Consider the following 19,426-nt stretch of genomic DNA (forward strand, 5'->3'; position numbering starts at 1 on the left):
GGTCGCACGCCTCTGGAGCAACTAGGGGTTAAGTGTCTTGCTCAGGGACACATTGGTGTCTCACAGTGGATTCGAACCCGGGTCTCTCACACCAAAGGCATGTGTCTTATCCATTGCGCCATCACCACCCCCATTCCTTCATAATCATAATAATGAAAATTCTTCTACATTAAGCTAAATTCACAAAGATCCAACCTGTTAAATATTAAGTTGAGTTTTGAATGCCATTCAATTATTTACATTGATAAATACTTTCTGCTGCATTTTATTTAAATATTAAATAAATAAATATAACATATATTAATAATTATTGTAATATATAAATAATAAGCTTGGTAAAGTTGTAAAGGATTTTTTGTTTGATAAATAAAAATCAGCATTAAAGAATAATGCCTAAATCTGTGCAAACTAGGATATTTATCCAAAATAAATAAAATAATATGCACTGCCAGTTATATTCTTTAATGAAATAGAAATTTAATCACAAGCTTAATAGACTAAAATTACAGACAAGGTTGAGAAAATATTACAATTTTGTGTGTGTGTGTGTGTGTACACTATGTACTGTATGTTCAATAGAAAGACTCATGCAGTTTTTTTTATGGATTTGCTGTCTGCTTTTATACAAACTTTGCATTCATCCAGGTTTAAAATGTATAAAATGAAAGACACATGAATATCCACTGCTGTGTGCCAATGTTCTGCTCTTTTTGTTGGTGAGCATTTGAATCCAGTTAATCAGCTCTTATGCATCTGCCGAGCCGTGCCAGACATCATCCTCCTCTCCCTCTCAGCACAACAGCTTTACTCAAAGATCACAAGTGCTTTCTCAGAGGGCTCTTCACTCTCTACAAACCAGTCCGACGCTCCTCTATGAGCTGACGCCCCTTTTCTTACCACAAAATAAACAAACCTCTGAATGTGGCTTAGGAGAAAACTAGTGGGATATCTGTGCTCTAACATTTTAAAATAATGTTCAAAGCTGCTTGTTGATTTGCCATTATCCAGCTTTTCTTATCTGTTAGCCGATGTTTGTGTGTTGTTTGATGTTAAAATACTTTTTCCTATCCTATCTTATTATGCAGTGTGGCCATAAGTCATTTGTAGGTGAGTATGCTGAAAAGTGCAAACACTGAGGATCAGTGGCGTTATCAAACATTGTTTTGTTTGTTTGATTATTCTGACCAGCCCGGCATAGCAACAGGGTCTCAACCAATGGTGTTAGATTGGGGGTGGAGCTATCTGCTTATCTTGATCAATGGCAGATGGGGAAAACTGTTTGAGAACAATAATTACTTTTTCAATTCGGTTGGATAATACTAGTGTTTAAAGGGATAGTTTGCTGATTGCCCTTGTCTTTTATCAGGTGTGAGGGTTTAGGAATATAAAATCCCTTGATATATGTTGTTCTTATTGCCTGACGAAGACCTTGCTTGAATGAAACATTGACATTTATTTAAGTTTCCTGGGAGCAGATAAAGCAGGGTGCCTTTATTTATTTATTTTTGACTTTTTTCTGACCTTCCCAATTTTGCATGCGCACAACTTTTAATAACTTAAAAGATATCCATATTAATCAAGCTGTTTAATCTAAGTCTTTTGAAGTCAAGCAAGCATGTTTGACCCATAGACTGTAAAAAAATAGGTTTGACCGTCCATTTACCATTATTTGAATATACATGGAATGACATGAGGGTCAGAGTAAATGATGATATAATTTTTTTATTTTTTCATTTAAACTAACCTTTTAAAATAGGGACTATAGGCTCATGAAAACACCCTAGAATTTTACATTCATAATATACTGCTTTAATGTACGAACTGTTCAAAAACCCAATTAAAAACCATACAGAATGCATTATAAGGTCACAACCAGCTCAATGTGGATAAATAAATGAAAAGGGTCAATGACTGAGAAAGAAGACGTTGAGTGTCTCGGATATCACAGTAAACCTCTTAGACACACAATCACACACCACTTCACATGGCAAGAGCCAATTCAACGTGCAGAATAGAATGTTGCAAAAAGGCTTCGCTCGCCCTGTTCTCACAAGGTTCTCACCATGACTGTAATTGTTTTTTAACAATGGGCTCGCTTACACCGCTGACTTGACATTTTTGAGGTGAACTAATTATTGAAATGGAATTCTTCATGCAGAACTCCCTCGCTTAATAAAACAGATGTACGACATACACCTCGAGAAGAAGTTTAATAATTTCCTGCTGAAGAGAAGCATGTGAAATGCCTAGAGGCTCTGCATATTATTTCAGAGCTAAGAGCTGCATAAAAAATAGCAAAGAAAAGTAGATCTTCTGCTTTTGCTGAAAATGTCATGAGCTATGTGGCTTGCAGTGGCGGTTATATTGTTGTGTACAGTGCATGCAAGTATCAGGCCTTATGCTTTCTATGAGCAATGGTATATTTACTGGTCAGTGATTACTGAATCAGAGCTCCTTGTCGTGCATAAATAACTCCTATTAAAAATTATTGCAACATGATTCCCAAATGCGAAATAGATTGCTCCGTTACACGAATTGCGGCATCTGAAGGTTAGAAGTAATAGCCTACTAGTCTATCATCAGCTTACTGAATTAGTTCTTTTATTTGGGTGATTGTAAAAGTTTATGTAACAAGTAATAAGTGCTCCTATATTTCCACTGTGAGATCTTTGGCAATAAACAGTCATAGTTTATTACAGAGCTCCCTGCATACATTTCTGCTGCCACCTTCTTAGTACTGGCAAACGACTGTGCTTTCAGGCAAATCCTGTGCTAGGCTTCTAAATTGTTATTCTAGCTCTATAAATATTCATGTGGTTGTTCTTGAGTTGGTAGAAAGTGTCTTAACATTTCAGTGAGCTGTTATCATATATGAATAGACATATCAATTATTTGCATTTCCAGGTGGTAAGTAGTAAGATATTTTAATTCTGGGGGGGAATAAATAAATAAAATTAAAACCTGACTCCTGGCCACAGACAATAATTTGCTTAATTCAATTATTTGGTATAGTAAGGACTGTGTTCTGTGAAATCTGTTCTCTTGAAATCTTGTGCTCTTGAATATGTAATGATTTCTTCCCATATGGATCAACACATGGTAATAGCATGGAAATGTATGAGGGAACTCAGAGAGCAGCTGTTTAAAAAAAAAAAAATATTCAATCAGATTGTCGTCAAAACGCTATTAAATTTAACATGGCACATGTTCATATAATAGTTATTTTACAAAGAATTTACTTATATTAGGATTATTAAATTCCAATGATACTCATGATCCAAGTTTACTTAATATACTACTTAATAATTCCTTAAGGTTGATCGTGCTGTTTTGACTAGCGGATGTTTACCTTAATGCCAAGAATCCAAACACAAACATAATTTGACACCAATGATAAGGGCAAATACCAAAGCTCTAGTTGAGTCATTGTATATTAAAACATGCTGCCTCTTCTGCTGTATATCTGCTGCTTAAGACATGCATAGCACTCTATCAAGAGGCAATATTAACAAACCGGTCAATTAGTAGAAGTGGACAGACCCCTGACCCTGTGAGCATGAGGAAAAACTAATAGAAGGAAACTTGTATTTCTGTTTTCATTCTCCTTATTCATATTAACTGTGGTTGACTGAACATATAAAGGTAGGGTAGGCAATTTTCAGAGAGGCTAGCAATAGCGAGTTAGCTTTGAAAGCATAAGATCCCACCCTTCCTTTAAAGCGCTTTCCAAAGCAACGCCTCCTTCAAAACACATGCAGGGGACAAACAAAAGCGTCACGAGAGACTGCGTTAAATTACCACATGTCTCTAAGCACATAACATTACAATAATAATGAACATAAGCAACTTAAAGAGCACTGACCTGTATCACCTGACTGCTGCAGATCCACTGTTGATAGTGTAGCCATTGAATTGCATTAATTAGAATCACAAACTGCTCTAAGTATAACGTCGTGGGTTTCCATCTCTTGCAAATTACAGTAGTTATGGCCTGAACGCAGCATAAGCTATTTGTTCTGGTTCAGGTGACAGTTTCATGCCGCTGATGACGTGTGATGTCTGTGGAGAGGTATATGGAAATGCATACGTTGGACAAACATTTTATGGTCCTATGACTTCCACAGACCATATACATAAAAATACATCTAGACCACTTAACTTAGCTGTCACGATGTGAAGAGATTTTCAACCAGCATAACAAAAAAAAAATCTGGAACAAATCACCTACCTTGCCTTTAATTTATCATTAAACCTATCAGTCACTAAACACCATGATTTGAAATGCAGTTTGCCTTCAATATAAAATTGATGTGCAATGAAATCCCATTTTGATTATGTTTGAAAGAATTATGTGTCCTTTCAACATTTGCAACAATCAGAACGGACCATTAAATATATATATGGCCTGTTGAATGTCAGTATATTTCAGACTGCTTAATCTTGTCTGGCCTTTAGCCCATGTTTGCTCAAACTTCAAACTGAAAATATTAGGCCTGAAAAATCGGTTGATAAATAAGGGGTTGACAAAGAGACTTCATTCAATGAGCAGAAGGAGCCACAGCCAAAAAGCGTTTTCAACCATTCATTTCCTTTTGCTGCTCTCCAGTGAGGAATCATATTCCGTTGCCGTCCCACACAGAGATCAGTCACTGTCAAGAGGTGTTGGTGGTTGTCAATTGATAATGAAGCTGAGTATTGAAGACCTTTGGCTGTCTGCTGTATTAATTACTCTTGCAGTGCTCTCTACCACTTGATTTATTTCCTGTTAGCTTGCTCAATAGGACCAGAGTTAATTGCTCTTTTAAATGAGTGTTGAAATGTAACAATCAAGCACCATTAACTGAGCTTGCTCAAATTATGCGCAGTGGCTTGTAAGTGCATGGTAAAGTCAGGAAGGTCAGACACAAGGACCTTTTAAACAGCACTTTGTTATTATACTAAGTAATATACTGTAATTATACCCTGGTCACACTATGGGCCCTATCTTGCACCCAGCGCAATTGACTTTGAACACCGACGCATGTATCATTCCTATTTTGCACCCGCGCACAGCGGACTTTTCCCTCCACAGACGCACGTCGGTAAATTAGGAAATGAACTTGCGCTCGCGGGGGCGGTTCAGCGCAAAGAGAAGGCGTGTTCCGGCGCAAAACTTCCATGGTGGTATTTTCCAGTTTTAGAAAGCAATTGCGCCATTGACCAGGAAAAAAACAGTCTAAAGACAGTGGCGCGTTGCGCGTTAGTGATATGGTATTTTAAGGGCGCGTGCTTGGCCATAATGTTAACGCGCATCCACTTTGATTCTCTAATATAAAAAGATGCAGCAGTTTTCATTTTTGCAAATCATACATTATTACAAGGAAAATTATTAACACACGAGGGAAATCATTGTTGTGTCCGTGAAGATGTGAAAAAAATCTATCTAGATAAAAAAAAAAAAAAAAATCTAGATTAGGCTACACATTTACTACCCAAATTATACGCCTGTTTAACCGAAGCTAATTTGGGTGGGTTTCTCCCATCATCCCCAATGTCACTTCTCTGTGTTTTACAGCCCTGACGAGAACGTCGGTTTCCTCGGCTGTGAACCGCTCCTGGCGTGCGCTGGCAAATCCGCCGTTATAATAGCGATCCGCCGTGGAACAAGCGCGCCGGCTCTTAAAGGGAATGTGAGAGGACGCTCTGATTGGTTTATTTCACGTTACGCCCAAACCACACCTATGAATAATGAAGCTACTTCAGACCAACCCCTTTTAGATTTGCGTCGGGCGCAAGAGTCATTTATCGCGCTGGGAAAATAGCAACAGCGCCAGGATCCGCCCACAAAGTTACTTGCGCTTTGCACTTTGACACTTGCGTTTCAGATCGTCAAAATAGGGCCCTATGTGTCTGACTGTAAGATCCAAAATAGTTTTAATATCTGAAATTTCCTGTAGGTGATTTCTTATCATAGTATGTCAAGTTATTTTTGCCGTATATTTTATAGTAATCATTTTAAAGGAATAGTTCACTCACCCTCATATTTTTTCTGATTTTCTTTCTGGATCAAATAGGTCACTGCACAGATCGTAACATGACACGAGGATGAGTCAATTATGATAGAATTTTCATTTTTGGGTGAACTACTCTGTTTGGTCATTAAATGTCATAGCAGACATAAAGGACACATCTTCATGTTCATGAATGTTAAAATGAAGCTCCTCTTTCCGCTCTTGATGAAATGACCCTATTAAACGGGTAGGTCAGCCACTACCTCTCACTCTTCTGCTAAAATGTATTTCCTCAGAGAGCTGTTGGTATTAGTGTGATTGACATGTTCTGAAATATGCTATTAAATAGTAAAACATGCTGCCTCTTCTGCTGTATACTCTGCTGCGTAAGATATGCATAGCACTCTATCAAGAGGCAATGTTAACAAACCGGTCAATTAGTGGAAGAGGACAGAACCCTGACCCTATTAGCAGGAGGAAAAACTAATAGAAGGAAACTTGTGCTTTAGATCTCCTGAACAACTTAATCCCTGGCATAATCCATGACTTTCATTTAGTCTAATCCTTCTTCATACTCATAAAAGCAGACTGTTGTGCAGAATTTGAATGCAAAGGGAATAGGCAGGATCAAAATAGCTTGCCCAGGTTTTTTTTTTCTGACAGATTAGGCCTAATAAAAATGGAAACATTTTCAGTTAGTCTGTCGAATAACAAAATGGAAACACGAAACTGTATGTTATGAGTTTGCATTTATGAATCATTTGGAGTTTGCCTAATAGATAGTTACTTTAATCAATCCAATATAGTGTCATAGCGTCATTGCTGTAATATTGTGTATTATTTAGCATGAATGAAACGCTGTGTTGACAAATCAGAAACAAGGAACAGAATTATCGTTTTATCATTTATATTACACAACTCTCTGGAGTTACTTCATTCTGGATTTTTGGATTTCAGACCAAAATATAAAGCCAGAATTAAAGCGCACAGTCAGACCATAAAATATCTGCACATTCAGTATATGAATGTTAATGATAATAATTCCTCTCAATATCAGTGATGGCTCAAAAAAAAAGAAAAAAAAAGAGTAAGAATAAGTGTATGGATGACACCAGTCATGACTCATGTAGGATCTCTTGGACATGTTATTATGAAGTTTTAATCTGTTTATCGTTTCTTTTGTCTGTAATATTGAATCGACCTAGGCATTATCCACTTGTCTTCAGACATGGCAAATGAGACAATTGTCGTTTACTGATCAATATTTTCTGTTGGACATGATTCAGCTGTGCCAGTCCACCACTCTCAGAGTATATTTATTAGAGAAATCCTATTGCAGTGTAATTAAACATTGATTTTCCAACCCTAAACAATTAGAGTACTGCTTTGAGATGGTTTCCGACCTCTTGCGTCTCCCTCTATGATTACTCTTTTGTGTTTCTGTTATTTCAGGGATATGATGATGGTTATGACGGAGAATATGATGACGAGAGTTATGAGGGCTATGATGACAACTACAGCAACCAGTCGAAAAGGTGCACATTTCATTTCTTTTAAAGACATTTTGTCACAACATGAGCTAATTAATGCATATTTTCACTCTAAGAATCTGTCAAAATGTCTCATAAGAAATATGTTTTTCTCCTACAGTGTCTCAGAATATTATGAATATGGACACGGCAATAATGATGAAACCTATAATAATTATGGTAAGGAATTTATCTTATCTACAGTTCTGCTAAAGCATCATGACTTTCATTGCAAACTTAGTTTTTTTTTTTTTTTGCTCACTAGGGAAACTATTAGCATTTTAGGTCAACCATTTTGAATGGTGCACCACAAAGAGAGGTAGTTTGCATAGCAGTAGTTCGCGTAGCAGGCGGGCTGAAACTCAGTCATGGCACATTGCCCACACCAGTGAGAAACCTCTTTGCCTCATTCATTTTCCATATTGCTGTTAAATGTTTCAGAGCTAAAGGTAAGGAAAAACACCTAGCGGCATTCGCCAGTTGTTAAATCACAGAGGCCCAGAGCACAGCAGCTGCCATCTTACCTTACTAGTCTGCTTCAGGGCTGGGTTTTAAGATGCACTTGAAATCATGGACCAGAGCCAGTAGAGAGCTGGAGGCGTTGCTGAGGCCCACCAAGAGAGTCAGAATGGCCTTTCAGCCCATACTTTGCCTTTGAATATGTGCCCTCTCTGGATTATATTTGATGCAGGATTCCCTCTGTTCTTGGCATAGACTGTTGTGTTCCTCTGATGCCAGTTTCCCATTGTATACATACCTGCTCATCCATTTTGCATAGTGTCAAATTGTGCAATGGAGTGTCTCTGTGAAAAGGAAAGATTTGATATTTTGCCACCTTTTGACTTGAAACCAAGATTTTATTGTGTTACAAAAGGTTTAGCTTGTTAGGCATTTAGGATCATATGGATTTCCGCTTCCAGAGTAAAAAAGAAGAAGAAAAAAAAGAAGGTAACTTGTGACTTTATATCTATCAATAGCGTATTGGTCTTGCATTTGTAACTTCATTTTGCTCAATGTGTCATTAGGTCTCATAGTATAACTTCTTCATTTGCAATATGATGTCTATATCATAATTGTGATTATTTCAAGCAGTGTGACTTCTTGCTATGTCATTTTATTTCTTACTGTGTGACTCTATTTCAAAATGTGACTTCTTGCAATGTGACTTTATATATCAAAATGTGATTTTATTTCAAACATTTAAAGGGTTTGTTCACCCCAAAAACGAAAATTCTGTCATCATTTACCCTTCTTTCCAAACCTCTAAGACTTTTGTTCATCTTCGTAACACAAATGAAGATTTTTTAATGAAATCTGAGAGCATCAAAAAGATCTTCATTTGTGTTCTGAAGATGAACGAAAGTCTTACGGGTTTGGAACGACACAAGGGTGAGTAAACGATGACAGAATTTTCGTTTTTGGGTTGAACAATTACTTTTTTTTTTACTCAAAGGCGGAAGCAGGCTTCCATAGGATCATTGTAAGTTGGCAAGATCAGTTCTTCACAGTGAGGAGGATGTAAGAGGAAAACATTAAGTATAATGTGAGTAAGGGAGGGCTGTTTGTGTGGCAGTGATCATTACACAGAATGCTGGAATGTAAGGGATTTTGTCATGATGTATAATGGTTTTTCCTTCTTTCTCGGTGAAACTGTAGTTAGCAACAATGAAGGTTAAGGCTCTTTGCCCTGAAGGCGGGCTGATTGTTTCCTCAATGGCCCAGCGATCACACTCCGAGAACCTAATGGAGCATCGGCTCCCAACACATACTGTATTTAAATGACAGCAGGGTCATGCTGTGAGCTCAGCCAGGATTTCATGCCTCATCTGCTCAGCCTTTGGTAACTGATAATTAGGGCAAAGTGACATTGTATATTTCTGAAATCTATGATAATGGACCGAGGCGAACATGCCCAAGATGAGATGTGGGGAACGGAGCTCTAATTATTGAAATGTATGTGTAAGATGATCAGCTGGTGCTCAGTTTATCATTTTGTAACGCTCAGATAAAAAAAAAGCATTAAACATTTCTAATGTCACATGGAATTACATGGCCTTAGGATATCCATCCCTTCATAGCATTGCATTTCAGCCATTTAAGGAGGCTTCTCTGCTTCTCTACGTATCTCTTGTGTTAAATTCAATTTTCAAATGAAGATTGTTTTACCTGATTATTAGTTTTGCATTTTTTGTTTAATCGTCTTACTTTTAGCAGAAGAGGACTGGATATCATCCCGGCCCAACCTCAAAGCTCCAGCATCAAGACTTAATCGAGGGGGCTACAGAGATCACCCCTATGGTAGATATTAAAGGTGCTCCAGATCATGTGACCTCCATACGATGCAAACCGCATTTACTAGGCCTAAATAATATAAAAAGGGATTTTTAAGTGATAGGTCAACCATGTTTTTAAACTCATCCTAACCTTGGGTGGGGGGATGGGAGATACATGGTCCCTTCTTTTCTTATCTGAAACTGTTGACTTCTTTGTAAAATACCATATGAACATTAGTTCTGGCCAGGATTTGGCAGTGTGCTTTTGTCATTGAATGCTCCTTCCTTTAGTTTTCCATTGTTTGTCCCCCAAATGTAAAGCATGGAATTAGCTACACGTTGTGCTTCCCGGATTTTGGGAATCTTTGCGTTAAGGAAAAAGTGTATCGCCACAGTGAAAAGACTCATTTTGTACATAACATCTTTCTTAATACTTCTTGATTTGATGATGGTAAATACTGAGTTTGTATATTTAATTTTGATATCAGTATTGGGTTTGAAAGCAATTGGCTATGTACGTAGCCACATCCAAGTGCTTTGCTTTGTGTGTAGCTTGTATTTGTACATAAAAATGTAATAAAAAGGATGTAAAGCGCCTTGTGCAAGCTTCTCTAAATAGGTGATTATAATTGTTAAACTTGTGTTGCTATAATTTGTTAATAAGGATGAGATCATTTTATTTGTAAAATTAGATTAGGTACGTACTTGTTTCTAGTACTAAATGCCTGTTTGACCTGAAATGGCTAATATGTTGTTTTTATATATATTTAACCAAGAAAGCCACAAAAAGGAACCGTAGAGACGTTGTCAAGTCATTTTGTGTAATATTAGATAAGCTACATTAATAGAATTAAACTTTGTTAAATAATTTTTAACATTAGCTCTAAATTGTTCATTGACTCTTGATTAGTCATTTAAATGTTTAACATGTTAATGGAAATCAACTGTTTAGATCAATAAATTGAATCTTTTTTAACACACTCTTTAAGCTTCAGCTTATTAAACAATAAGTCGGACTGACTTGTCTGCACTAACGTCACTCTGAGAATGATATGGAGATTCAGGAGGTAAGAACGTCCCCATATTCCAATAAGATGTTCTAATTGCCTTCAGCCTTTGGTGTTAACCACTGTAGCAAATGTGAATATGGCTGATATTCACACTCATATTTCATCACTCACAGGAGTGAATGGGATCCAGTTAAATTGCTTTATCTCTGCTACCTAGTATATTTTATTCTGCTATTTATGTTAATGAACATCAGAAGGCTGCATTTTTGTTGTAATACCAATGCATTTAAATATCAGCACTATTGAAGGCCCCATAGAGACCTAAACTCTTTTTTGTGACTATTAGAACTGAATGCTGACTCGTATTAAGACTTCGAAAGGATGACTAAACGTTAAGCAGGTAACCCTAATAATAACTCTAATGTTGCGAATGCCAGTCATAAATTAAGTTATTTATACTTCAAAAAGTAAACCTGCCCTCACTAACCCCAAATAAATGCCTCGGCCCTCTAAATCCGCTAATAAAGTTAACTAGTGACACCAAAAATGACTTGCTAACACATAAGAAAGAAAGAAAAAGCAATTAACAATCCATCTTTTAAAACAAGCTAAAACTGATCTTTAATACCTGACCAGCTAAACTAAGCTTTTTAACCAGAAACGCTGAAAAAGATGGTTGCTCTCAAATCATATTCTGCTCTGACAGCTTTTGTCCAGCCCCACAAATTGGTTTACTTTTTTGATAGTAACATATGCTTTGTCAAACTGTTTTCAATCCATCTGTTAATCGTGCATGCAAGTGTACGTTTGTTTTGACTTGTAGTCTCACTCATTGTCTCTTCTTCATTTTGTGTATTATACTAATAGCGCCTTAAAATCTGTATCTTAAATATGATTTATCCTTCCAACAGGTGCCAGTCTCTCTGTGAGCTGAGATGCAGTGGATTGAATCAGACTAGGTAAGCTGCAAAAGTGCATTCAAATATAGTTGTATATAGTTTTTTTTATAGTTTTTACTGGAGTTTGTTACAACTTTTTGCTTTGGCACAAGTCCATCCATTTTTCCAACGTCCCGGGCCTTAAAGGGGTAATATGATGCGATTTCTTGTTTTCCTTTTTCTTCAGTGTGTTATGTAGCTGTTAGTGCACAGTTAGATCTGTTAGATCTGCAGAGTTAAAAAGCTCAAAATGTCAAACCTAAATATATATGCTTTGTAAAAGTTAAGTCTCAGCCACGGCTTCCTAAAAAAAAGTGTACTTGCAGTATAAAACTACTAAACTAGTAGTTTACTGAATGTATACTTCAAAGTGTACCTTCATAAACTAAAAAAAGCACTACAAGTATTTGACTAGTAAACTATCAGCATACCTATAATAAGTTCACTTGTATAGTTGCAGTACATATTAAAAACAAGTCGTGTTTACTACTGTTTCTCTTAAAGCATACTAAAAGTGAAAAGTGGACCGATTTACTCCCAAATAGTATTAAAACAGTACACTTACAAGTTTACTTCTAGTACATTGACATTAGTATGCTTAGTACATAAAGTATACTAATAATATACTTTAACTTTACTTAAGTATACTTAATAAAATTAACTTGAAGTATAGCCTACTTATTTTTTTTGTAAGGGTATAGGGAAACCCTGGGCATATGGATTATGGAAGTCATTTAGCATCTGTCATGCTTCATCGGAAACACCAAGACCTATGTAGTGCAGAGCTGTCTTAGAGCAAGAGAAAACAATAAAGCAAACAATTTTATTTCAGAGTTAGGAGCATGTATTAATGTTTTGTTGTGACTACAATTAACAAGCCATTTAGCTAGTAACACAAACATCCCTTTAGGTTAGCTTGAAGACAGAATCCCTCTCAGTATGAAAAAGACTTGTGAAACTATGCACAGATTAATTGCACACAACTAAAATATTAAGGGTGATAGTATGACCTCGAGTGAAATGTGGCCTTCAGGAACAATGCTTTGAACATTTGGGTAATTAACAACTTTTTTGTATTAATTACGATGCAGGCGATCCCCACATGTGGAGCATAACAGCAACAAGAGACTAAAACAGTGTTCTTTAGGATTCATTTAGTTTTGTTTTTTTCTGCTAGAGCAGAGCAATTATGTGCATCGGGGGAAAAAAATCAATTAACGCAACCTTTTCGTTATCATTTTAGCGTTTTTGAAGATTCAAAGCTTGGAACTAGTTATTAATTTTGACCATCGTCACACTATTTTGGTTCTCTTGATGGATGGAAGTCTTTTGTAGAGGTCAGCCATGTTTTATAGTCTAATTAAGGACAAGACAGGGACATGCTCAAACAGATGCGTTTTTTTACTCAGGGAACCATTTGTAAAGCAACAAAGGATGATTAAATCGCTGACGCCTATCAGATGGCTTACTTTAGAATGGAAAGGTGATAGGAAACGGAAACAATGACGACGATGTTTTAGCTGCATTAACACTGCTGTGGTTTTTGATCGTTAATGGTCTGCTTGAAATAAACTATTTAATGACAGCTGCTACATTTAATTTGTGTAAAATAGCATGCCATTAAATATAATGAAAAATGGATTATGCATTATTTAAATAATATGATGGTCTTTTTGTGATTTGTGGACAGGTTTGACTGAATGGCTTTAGGCTTGCTGATTAAAATGGGCAGTGTCTTCTAATCAGTGGCACACAGGTGGCGATTCTGCAGTAGTACCTGCGGCTCGAACATGTCAGCACTGGATTTTGAAGCTTGGATGTGTAGCTCATTTGTCCTGAAACACTGTTCCCTAGTGAAAGAGAGTGCAGGAGGTCTGATAATTTCACTGCAGTGCTATGAATTAATGACACTTGTTTGTAACAAGCAACTGGACTTTTTAAGCTTTCTGTTTAATCTGGTCTCGTGTGATGCACAATGCATTTTTTTTTTCCAGTGGTGAGGAAGAATGCATTTATGATGACAATAACAGATTAATGTATGATGTTTTCAGCTGGGAGACTGTAATTCACACACAAGACATTCAATTTGCTGTCAAATACTAGTGGAATTTCCATCACTGTTGAAAATCACTGTTGTTTTCTGTGACAGTTAGTCATCATGTAGAGAGACTGAGATGGAGAGTCGCTTGAACAAAAAGGCTTTAGACTTGCCATCACATTTCTTTTCGCATAGTTGTTTGTGTAAAGTCGTGGCCCAAACTGCAACTTTTAATATAGCCATGATATTAAAAACTAAGGGAACTTGCTCAACAATCCAATAACAAAAATGGTAATTGCTATATAAACACTTCCCTTAGCTATTGGCAATTTTTTAAAAGATTAGCTACAGTGCATTTTATTAACCTCTATGGCTTGCCTGTAGCCCTTTAGCGTTCTACATAACCATCAGTATAAGAATAAAAATATCAAGAATATTAACCTACATTTGAAATCAAACGTATAAATATGCAGATTTAACCATCTTAAACACAAGGATGAGTTAAAATGACTTTGTCAGGCAGCATGGTGCTTGAAGATGTTGAAGACGTGCTGGTCCTGTAATTCAATTCCTATGGGTTTTTAACACAGCAGGAGAGCCGACAAACAAATGTTAAGGACACAGAGTTTTTAACTGTACAAAAAGAGAAATCAACAAGCTCTGATTTTTAAGCAGTGTTCAGACCTTTGAAATGTTAGATGAGCAGTCTGTTGGGCCTCTCATCTCTTCAAATGTAGTCTTATTTTATTTTATTCCCTCGTGATGAGATAGATAGATAGATAGATAGATAGATAGATAGATAGATAGATAGATAGATAGATAGATAGATAGATAGATAGATAGATAGATAGATTTAATTTGTCCTCGAGAGGAAATTTGTTTCCACCATAGATGCGTACATAATACAAACACACATAGCATATTAAGAACATGAACATATAATAAAAATAATAAAAAATAAAAAGTTGATATCCCTCCATGTCAGTGAAAGCCATCGTATGAGAATTAAAAAGACTTTTACAACTCGGGCATGAAAGGTGTGCGAGCCTCACGGCCTAAGCCTCTTCAGGGGATCCTTTTGGAATGAACGTGGATAATGGGAAGAGATCAGTTAATCCAACCTCCATTACTTATTATCAATGATCAGTGCAGACGATGTAGAGATTTGAAAATAAATCCACTTAATTCTTTTAAATGAAGGTTGTAGCTTTTATTTTAAGCCTGGGAATGTTATATGAGATGTAATCATTACCTACTTTAAACCTTCGGACAGTCAGTGTGGAGGAGATTGAAAGAAGATACAGCTTTTTCTTCAGTGGATCATGAATCATAAGCAGGGTATCAAAATCTTTTACGAACAAAACAGCTGAAACAACCATGATGTAGTTGGTGACTAAGAGACCTCTGAGGCGTTTTAGGCTATTCATTTTTTGACAAATACCAGAATGTCAGACAGAATACACTGGTCGTATTCCTGTTGTCTTCAGGCAAGATTTTAGACAGAAATATTATCGCTGAGGAGGGTATCACTATAATCAGCTTCTTTCCCAACCCGAGTCCTCCCACGTATCCAGCTCTCTGCCTTTTATGCTGCCAAGTGTAGGATATCCCTTCTCAGCCTCCCCTTAAATGTTGTGTTTGTTTAACTTGAGTGACATCTATTCTCTTCCTTATTGTAGGCGCTTTGCATTCGATATGTGGAGCATATTGATAAGACCAATCAGTGAGAAGTGAGAGGGCTCCGTCTCATTTGGCTGAGGAAGTGCTTATAAACAGTCTGTGTGCAGATGCTGTATGCCTGGTAAGTTGAGTATTGTTTATACTTGCCTCTTACAAGTGTACAGAAAGCTTAGGGAAAAATAAGTAGACTGCCTTTACTTATATAGATACGGTAATAGCAGTAGTAATAGCCTAGTGTATATCAAATTATACAACAGTTTATATTGTTTATGGTGTTCATCCACACCAATGCACAATAACGTTCTGTTAAATGCTCAAACTCAGTCAGGGGGATTCTGATTGGTTGTCAAAGTTCTCATCTTTCATCAGCTGGAAAAATCGTTCTGAAAGAAATTCCAATGATATTGTTCATCTGTGTCGTTTTCATTATTGAGTCTCAAAGAATTAGAATGATTATTAAAACGTTATAGTTATTGTCCTTGGCATGAATGGGCCTTCAGTTCCGGTCTTCGAATTTTATTTACTGATAAAGATTTAGGCTGATAATTATCCCAGAAGCCCTGGGACTTTGAAGCACTCCACTCGTCCATGTTTGCATGTTCCAGGTACAGACTGTCATTCTGTGCAATAATGGTGTGAATTATTCAACGACTCTTTCTGTAGGTTTCATAGATTGGCCAATAGGAATGAAACATTCATTAAACTGATTTGTTCAGGATCAAAACAAGTGTCTGTCTTTATGTGTGTCATTGAATCATTCACTCAAATGATTAGTTCAAACACTAGTTTGACTTCCTGTGTACCTATTTTAGTGTCGCAGGCAGCAAGAATAGACAAAGTAACTGGCAATATTGAGTGTAAAATGTGTGTCACTAAATACTATTATTGACAATATTGCATTGTTGTAAAAATATCACACCCGCAATCATTCTGTCGGTCTGAATATCAGCGCGACCCGCGGCCGAATCACAGCTGTGCTTCCAAACCACAGCACTCTTGATCGTGTGTTAATGAAATATTCTATTCAGCATGCTAGACACAATGTAATTATCCTTTAGTTTTTAATGAATCTCAATTGGCAGTAGTCCCACTCTTCTCATTATAGAGAACTCTGCTCTTCATTTAATAAAACACTCCATATGCTTTAGGCAGACATGAATTTGTGGCTTGTCCTGTCTTCTCTAGTGAAAATCACACTCCTGAAGTCCCTCTTGAACACAGCACCTGGAAAATACAGCCATGTTTGCATAGCTTATGTTTATTTTTGGTGTTCAACTGATTAGTATTATAGGAGTATAATGGATTCCAGCATTATTGGTGCGGTTTTGGCAGACACATTACACAGAGCCATTCTCATGCTGAGCTTATAACTGTGTGAGCCAGGGGCCACATTCCCAGAGTACCTAGCGCCTGTTTGTGAATTCAGAGAGCAGCGAGCCTTGCCGTTTTCACCTGTTTTCTTGTAATCATTTCACCACTCACCCATTTCTTCATCTGTTTAATTCTTTGCAAATTACAGCTTTTTTAGGAAGTTAATTGTTCTGCAGTGATTCAAGGACATTTGAAAACAAGACAATCAGTGATTAATTTAAAATTGAGTGAAATCTTTGTGGAAAATGATCAAGGAGGTCTATAATTCCCGGAGAAATGGATCCATATAGCATATCAAAGGCAGTTGCATGTGCTGTGCTATAATGAAGTTATATTATACACAATATGCTGCTTTCAGCTTTTTAATTTTGTCAGAAAATGCTAATAGAGTTATTAACATGAAACAGAAGTTGCGATAGTCCTTTCTTCCCTGTTGTGACGTACAGTGTATTCAAGTGAAATGGCTTCTCGAACAAGAACAATGCAGGGCACTACAATGATAGCATCAAAATCGCTATTTTTAAAACACTTAAGAGGCTCGACACAACAACTGTGCTTGAAGTATCACCAGGGCTCTACACATGAACTCGAGGATTGACAACATTGTTTGTGTACACAAAGTTTACTAAAAAGAAAGGTTTTGTACAACACACTTTATCAGTTAGTGTTTCCGGTGGCTGGAATTTTGTCAGTCAAAAGTAGTCGATCTCCGAATGCAATGTAATGAACTGACTCCATATGAGGAAATGTCATCATGAACTTGTAATTCCAATGAAAAGCATGATAACTTAGACACTTAGAATTTATATGGAAACAAGCTTTAGGAGCTTTCCATCTTTACTCGCCTCATGTTACGTTGCATACGTTGCATTGCATGTTACGTTGCATTACGTTGCATAAAATTATGCTTTTACATGAAAGTTTGACTCGGGTAGATTGACAAAAGGAGCCTTGGTTCAATTTTGGCGACCGTTACCCTTTAAGCAGACAGTCTACTAATACTCTTGCATAGTCAACAGAATGTCTAAAGAGGACCATCAAAATAAAGTGTTACCTAATGATGTGCATGGATAAATAATTTATAATAAATACTGCAATATTCCATTAAAAAAAAGAATTGTCCATTTCGGTGACTTTAGTTGGCCATTATGGTGACTTTAAACCGGCACCAGTACGGTAGTTACAGCATCCCTAACATGTTCAAAACCATGGCCCTTTTGAATAAAGTGCTATATTGCTAATAATGAATAATACTATTTGTATTCATGATTCACTTTAACATATTTAATTTAGTCTCATGTAGGTATGTTTTTCTTCTTTCTTTTTTTGCACCAAATGCAGTGAAGATTGTGTTATGATTGAAGAGTCAATTAATGCAGTCGGACTGAAAATTCAGAGGTTTGACAGTGATACAATGACACCATCTGCTTGCAGGAGTGCACTTGCACTCTTTTATTCTCTGCCATTATGGTAACGCTACACACTTGGCAAGTCGACTGAGGGATTTGTTCTGGAAACCGAAGATAATTGCAGGGCTGTAGACAACAGCTTCCAACTGACAGACGTTTGTCAATGTAACTGTGCTTTCTCTAGGTCACTGCCAACATTGCTCGAGATGTGTTTCCGCCCACAGTGTTTGAGCTGTGATAATGTTCTTCTATTGGGAGGTGTCAGTGAAAAAGCATAAGTGTAAAAGTGTACCAGAATTAGTGGTGTTTGGAATCCATGAAATATATTCTCTCTATTTTCTTTCCCCAGCAGTGTTGAACTTCTCACTTCTATGGATCCCACAGCCCTTCAATAGAGCTGATCTGGACAGAACATCACTGCAGGGCACAGGTGACCACTGCGTATCCATCTTGTGTAAGTCACTGCACGGACACACTTGGCTTGTGACAGATGGGAAAGGAAGGCATGAGAGAGCTTTAAGAAATTACAGTAAAATAAAATAAAAACCACAGGTACTGTCTGGTATGTATTGATAGAGAATGGTAGAATACAGTGCTGATCTATTTCTGTTTCGCATAATTTTTCTCTATTAGAAATATACATGTATGTCTTTTGAGTGACACTAAGTTAAGACGCATGTTTTTATTGTCTTTTTCAGCTAAATGAAAGCTGAACAGTATCTTATGAGGCTGACCTCACTCCTGGATTGGTTCATTCAGACCACCGTAGAAGGTCCGACTGGATACATATCTAAAGCTGTATCGCATCTAAAAATCCAGTTTGAATTCTTCAGAGATATGGTAATACAGTGTTAAGATTAACATAGCAATAAGGCATGCCACATATTGTGGTGTAATATAAAGCTATGTTGATCCTAACGTTGTTTTCAGGTTTAAATAACAGCTAAATCCTTTCTCATGCATAATGTTGTGCTGTAAGGTCTTGCATTTTTTGGTCATATATCCTCTTTTCGCTTAATCTTTTTATCCCACAGGACAAAAAAAGGGACATAATTGGATTAAATGGCTGTTGAAGATGGAGTATGTTTTGTCTACGCTATGTCACCTCAACGACAGCTAAATGGGAGGGTTTAACATGGTGCATTAAATCTTGATAGATATACAACTACTTGAAAATAAATACCTATA

The 19,426-nt window shown here is 36.8% G+C and overlaps 1 protein-coding gene across 5 annotated transcripts in view; it reads left to right on the top strand.

Moving 5' to 3' along the window:
- khdrbs2 (KH domain containing, RNA binding, signal transduction associated 2) overlaps positions 1-19,079 on the top strand; it is a 63,257-nt gene extending 44,178 nt beyond the window's left edge. Inside the window, exons 7-13 of one of the 5 annotated variants that reach the window (XM_079635011.1) lie at positions 7,443-7,525; positions 7,641-7,699; positions 9,731-9,830; positions 11,714-11,761; positions 15,458-15,579; positions 18,588-18,692; positions 18,937-19,079. In XM_079635011.1, coding sequence (XP_079491137.1) covers positions 7,443-7,525; positions 7,641-7,699; positions 9,731-9,828 — 240 coding nt within the window. In that variant the 3' untranslated portion in view covers positions 9,829-9,830; positions 11,714-11,761; positions 15,458-15,579; positions 18,588-18,692; positions 18,937-19,079. Of the gene's footprint in view, positions 1-7,442; positions 7,526-7,640; positions 7,700-9,730; positions 10,794-11,713; positions 11,762-15,457; positions 15,580-18,587; positions 18,693-18,936 lie in introns of those variants that run through there. The other 4 variants (XM_079635009.1, XM_079635013.1, XM_079635010.1 and 1 more) reach the window with 4 other exon arrangements.
- The last annotated feature ends 347 nt before the right edge of the window (positions 19,080-19,426 follow it).

This window comes from Phoxinus phoxinus, assembly GCF_949152265.1.
Source record: "Phoxinus phoxinus genome assembly, chromosome: 14".
Lineage (NCBI taxonomy): Eukaryota > Metazoa > Chordata > Actinopteri > Cypriniformes > Leuciscidae > Phoxinus > Phoxinus phoxinus.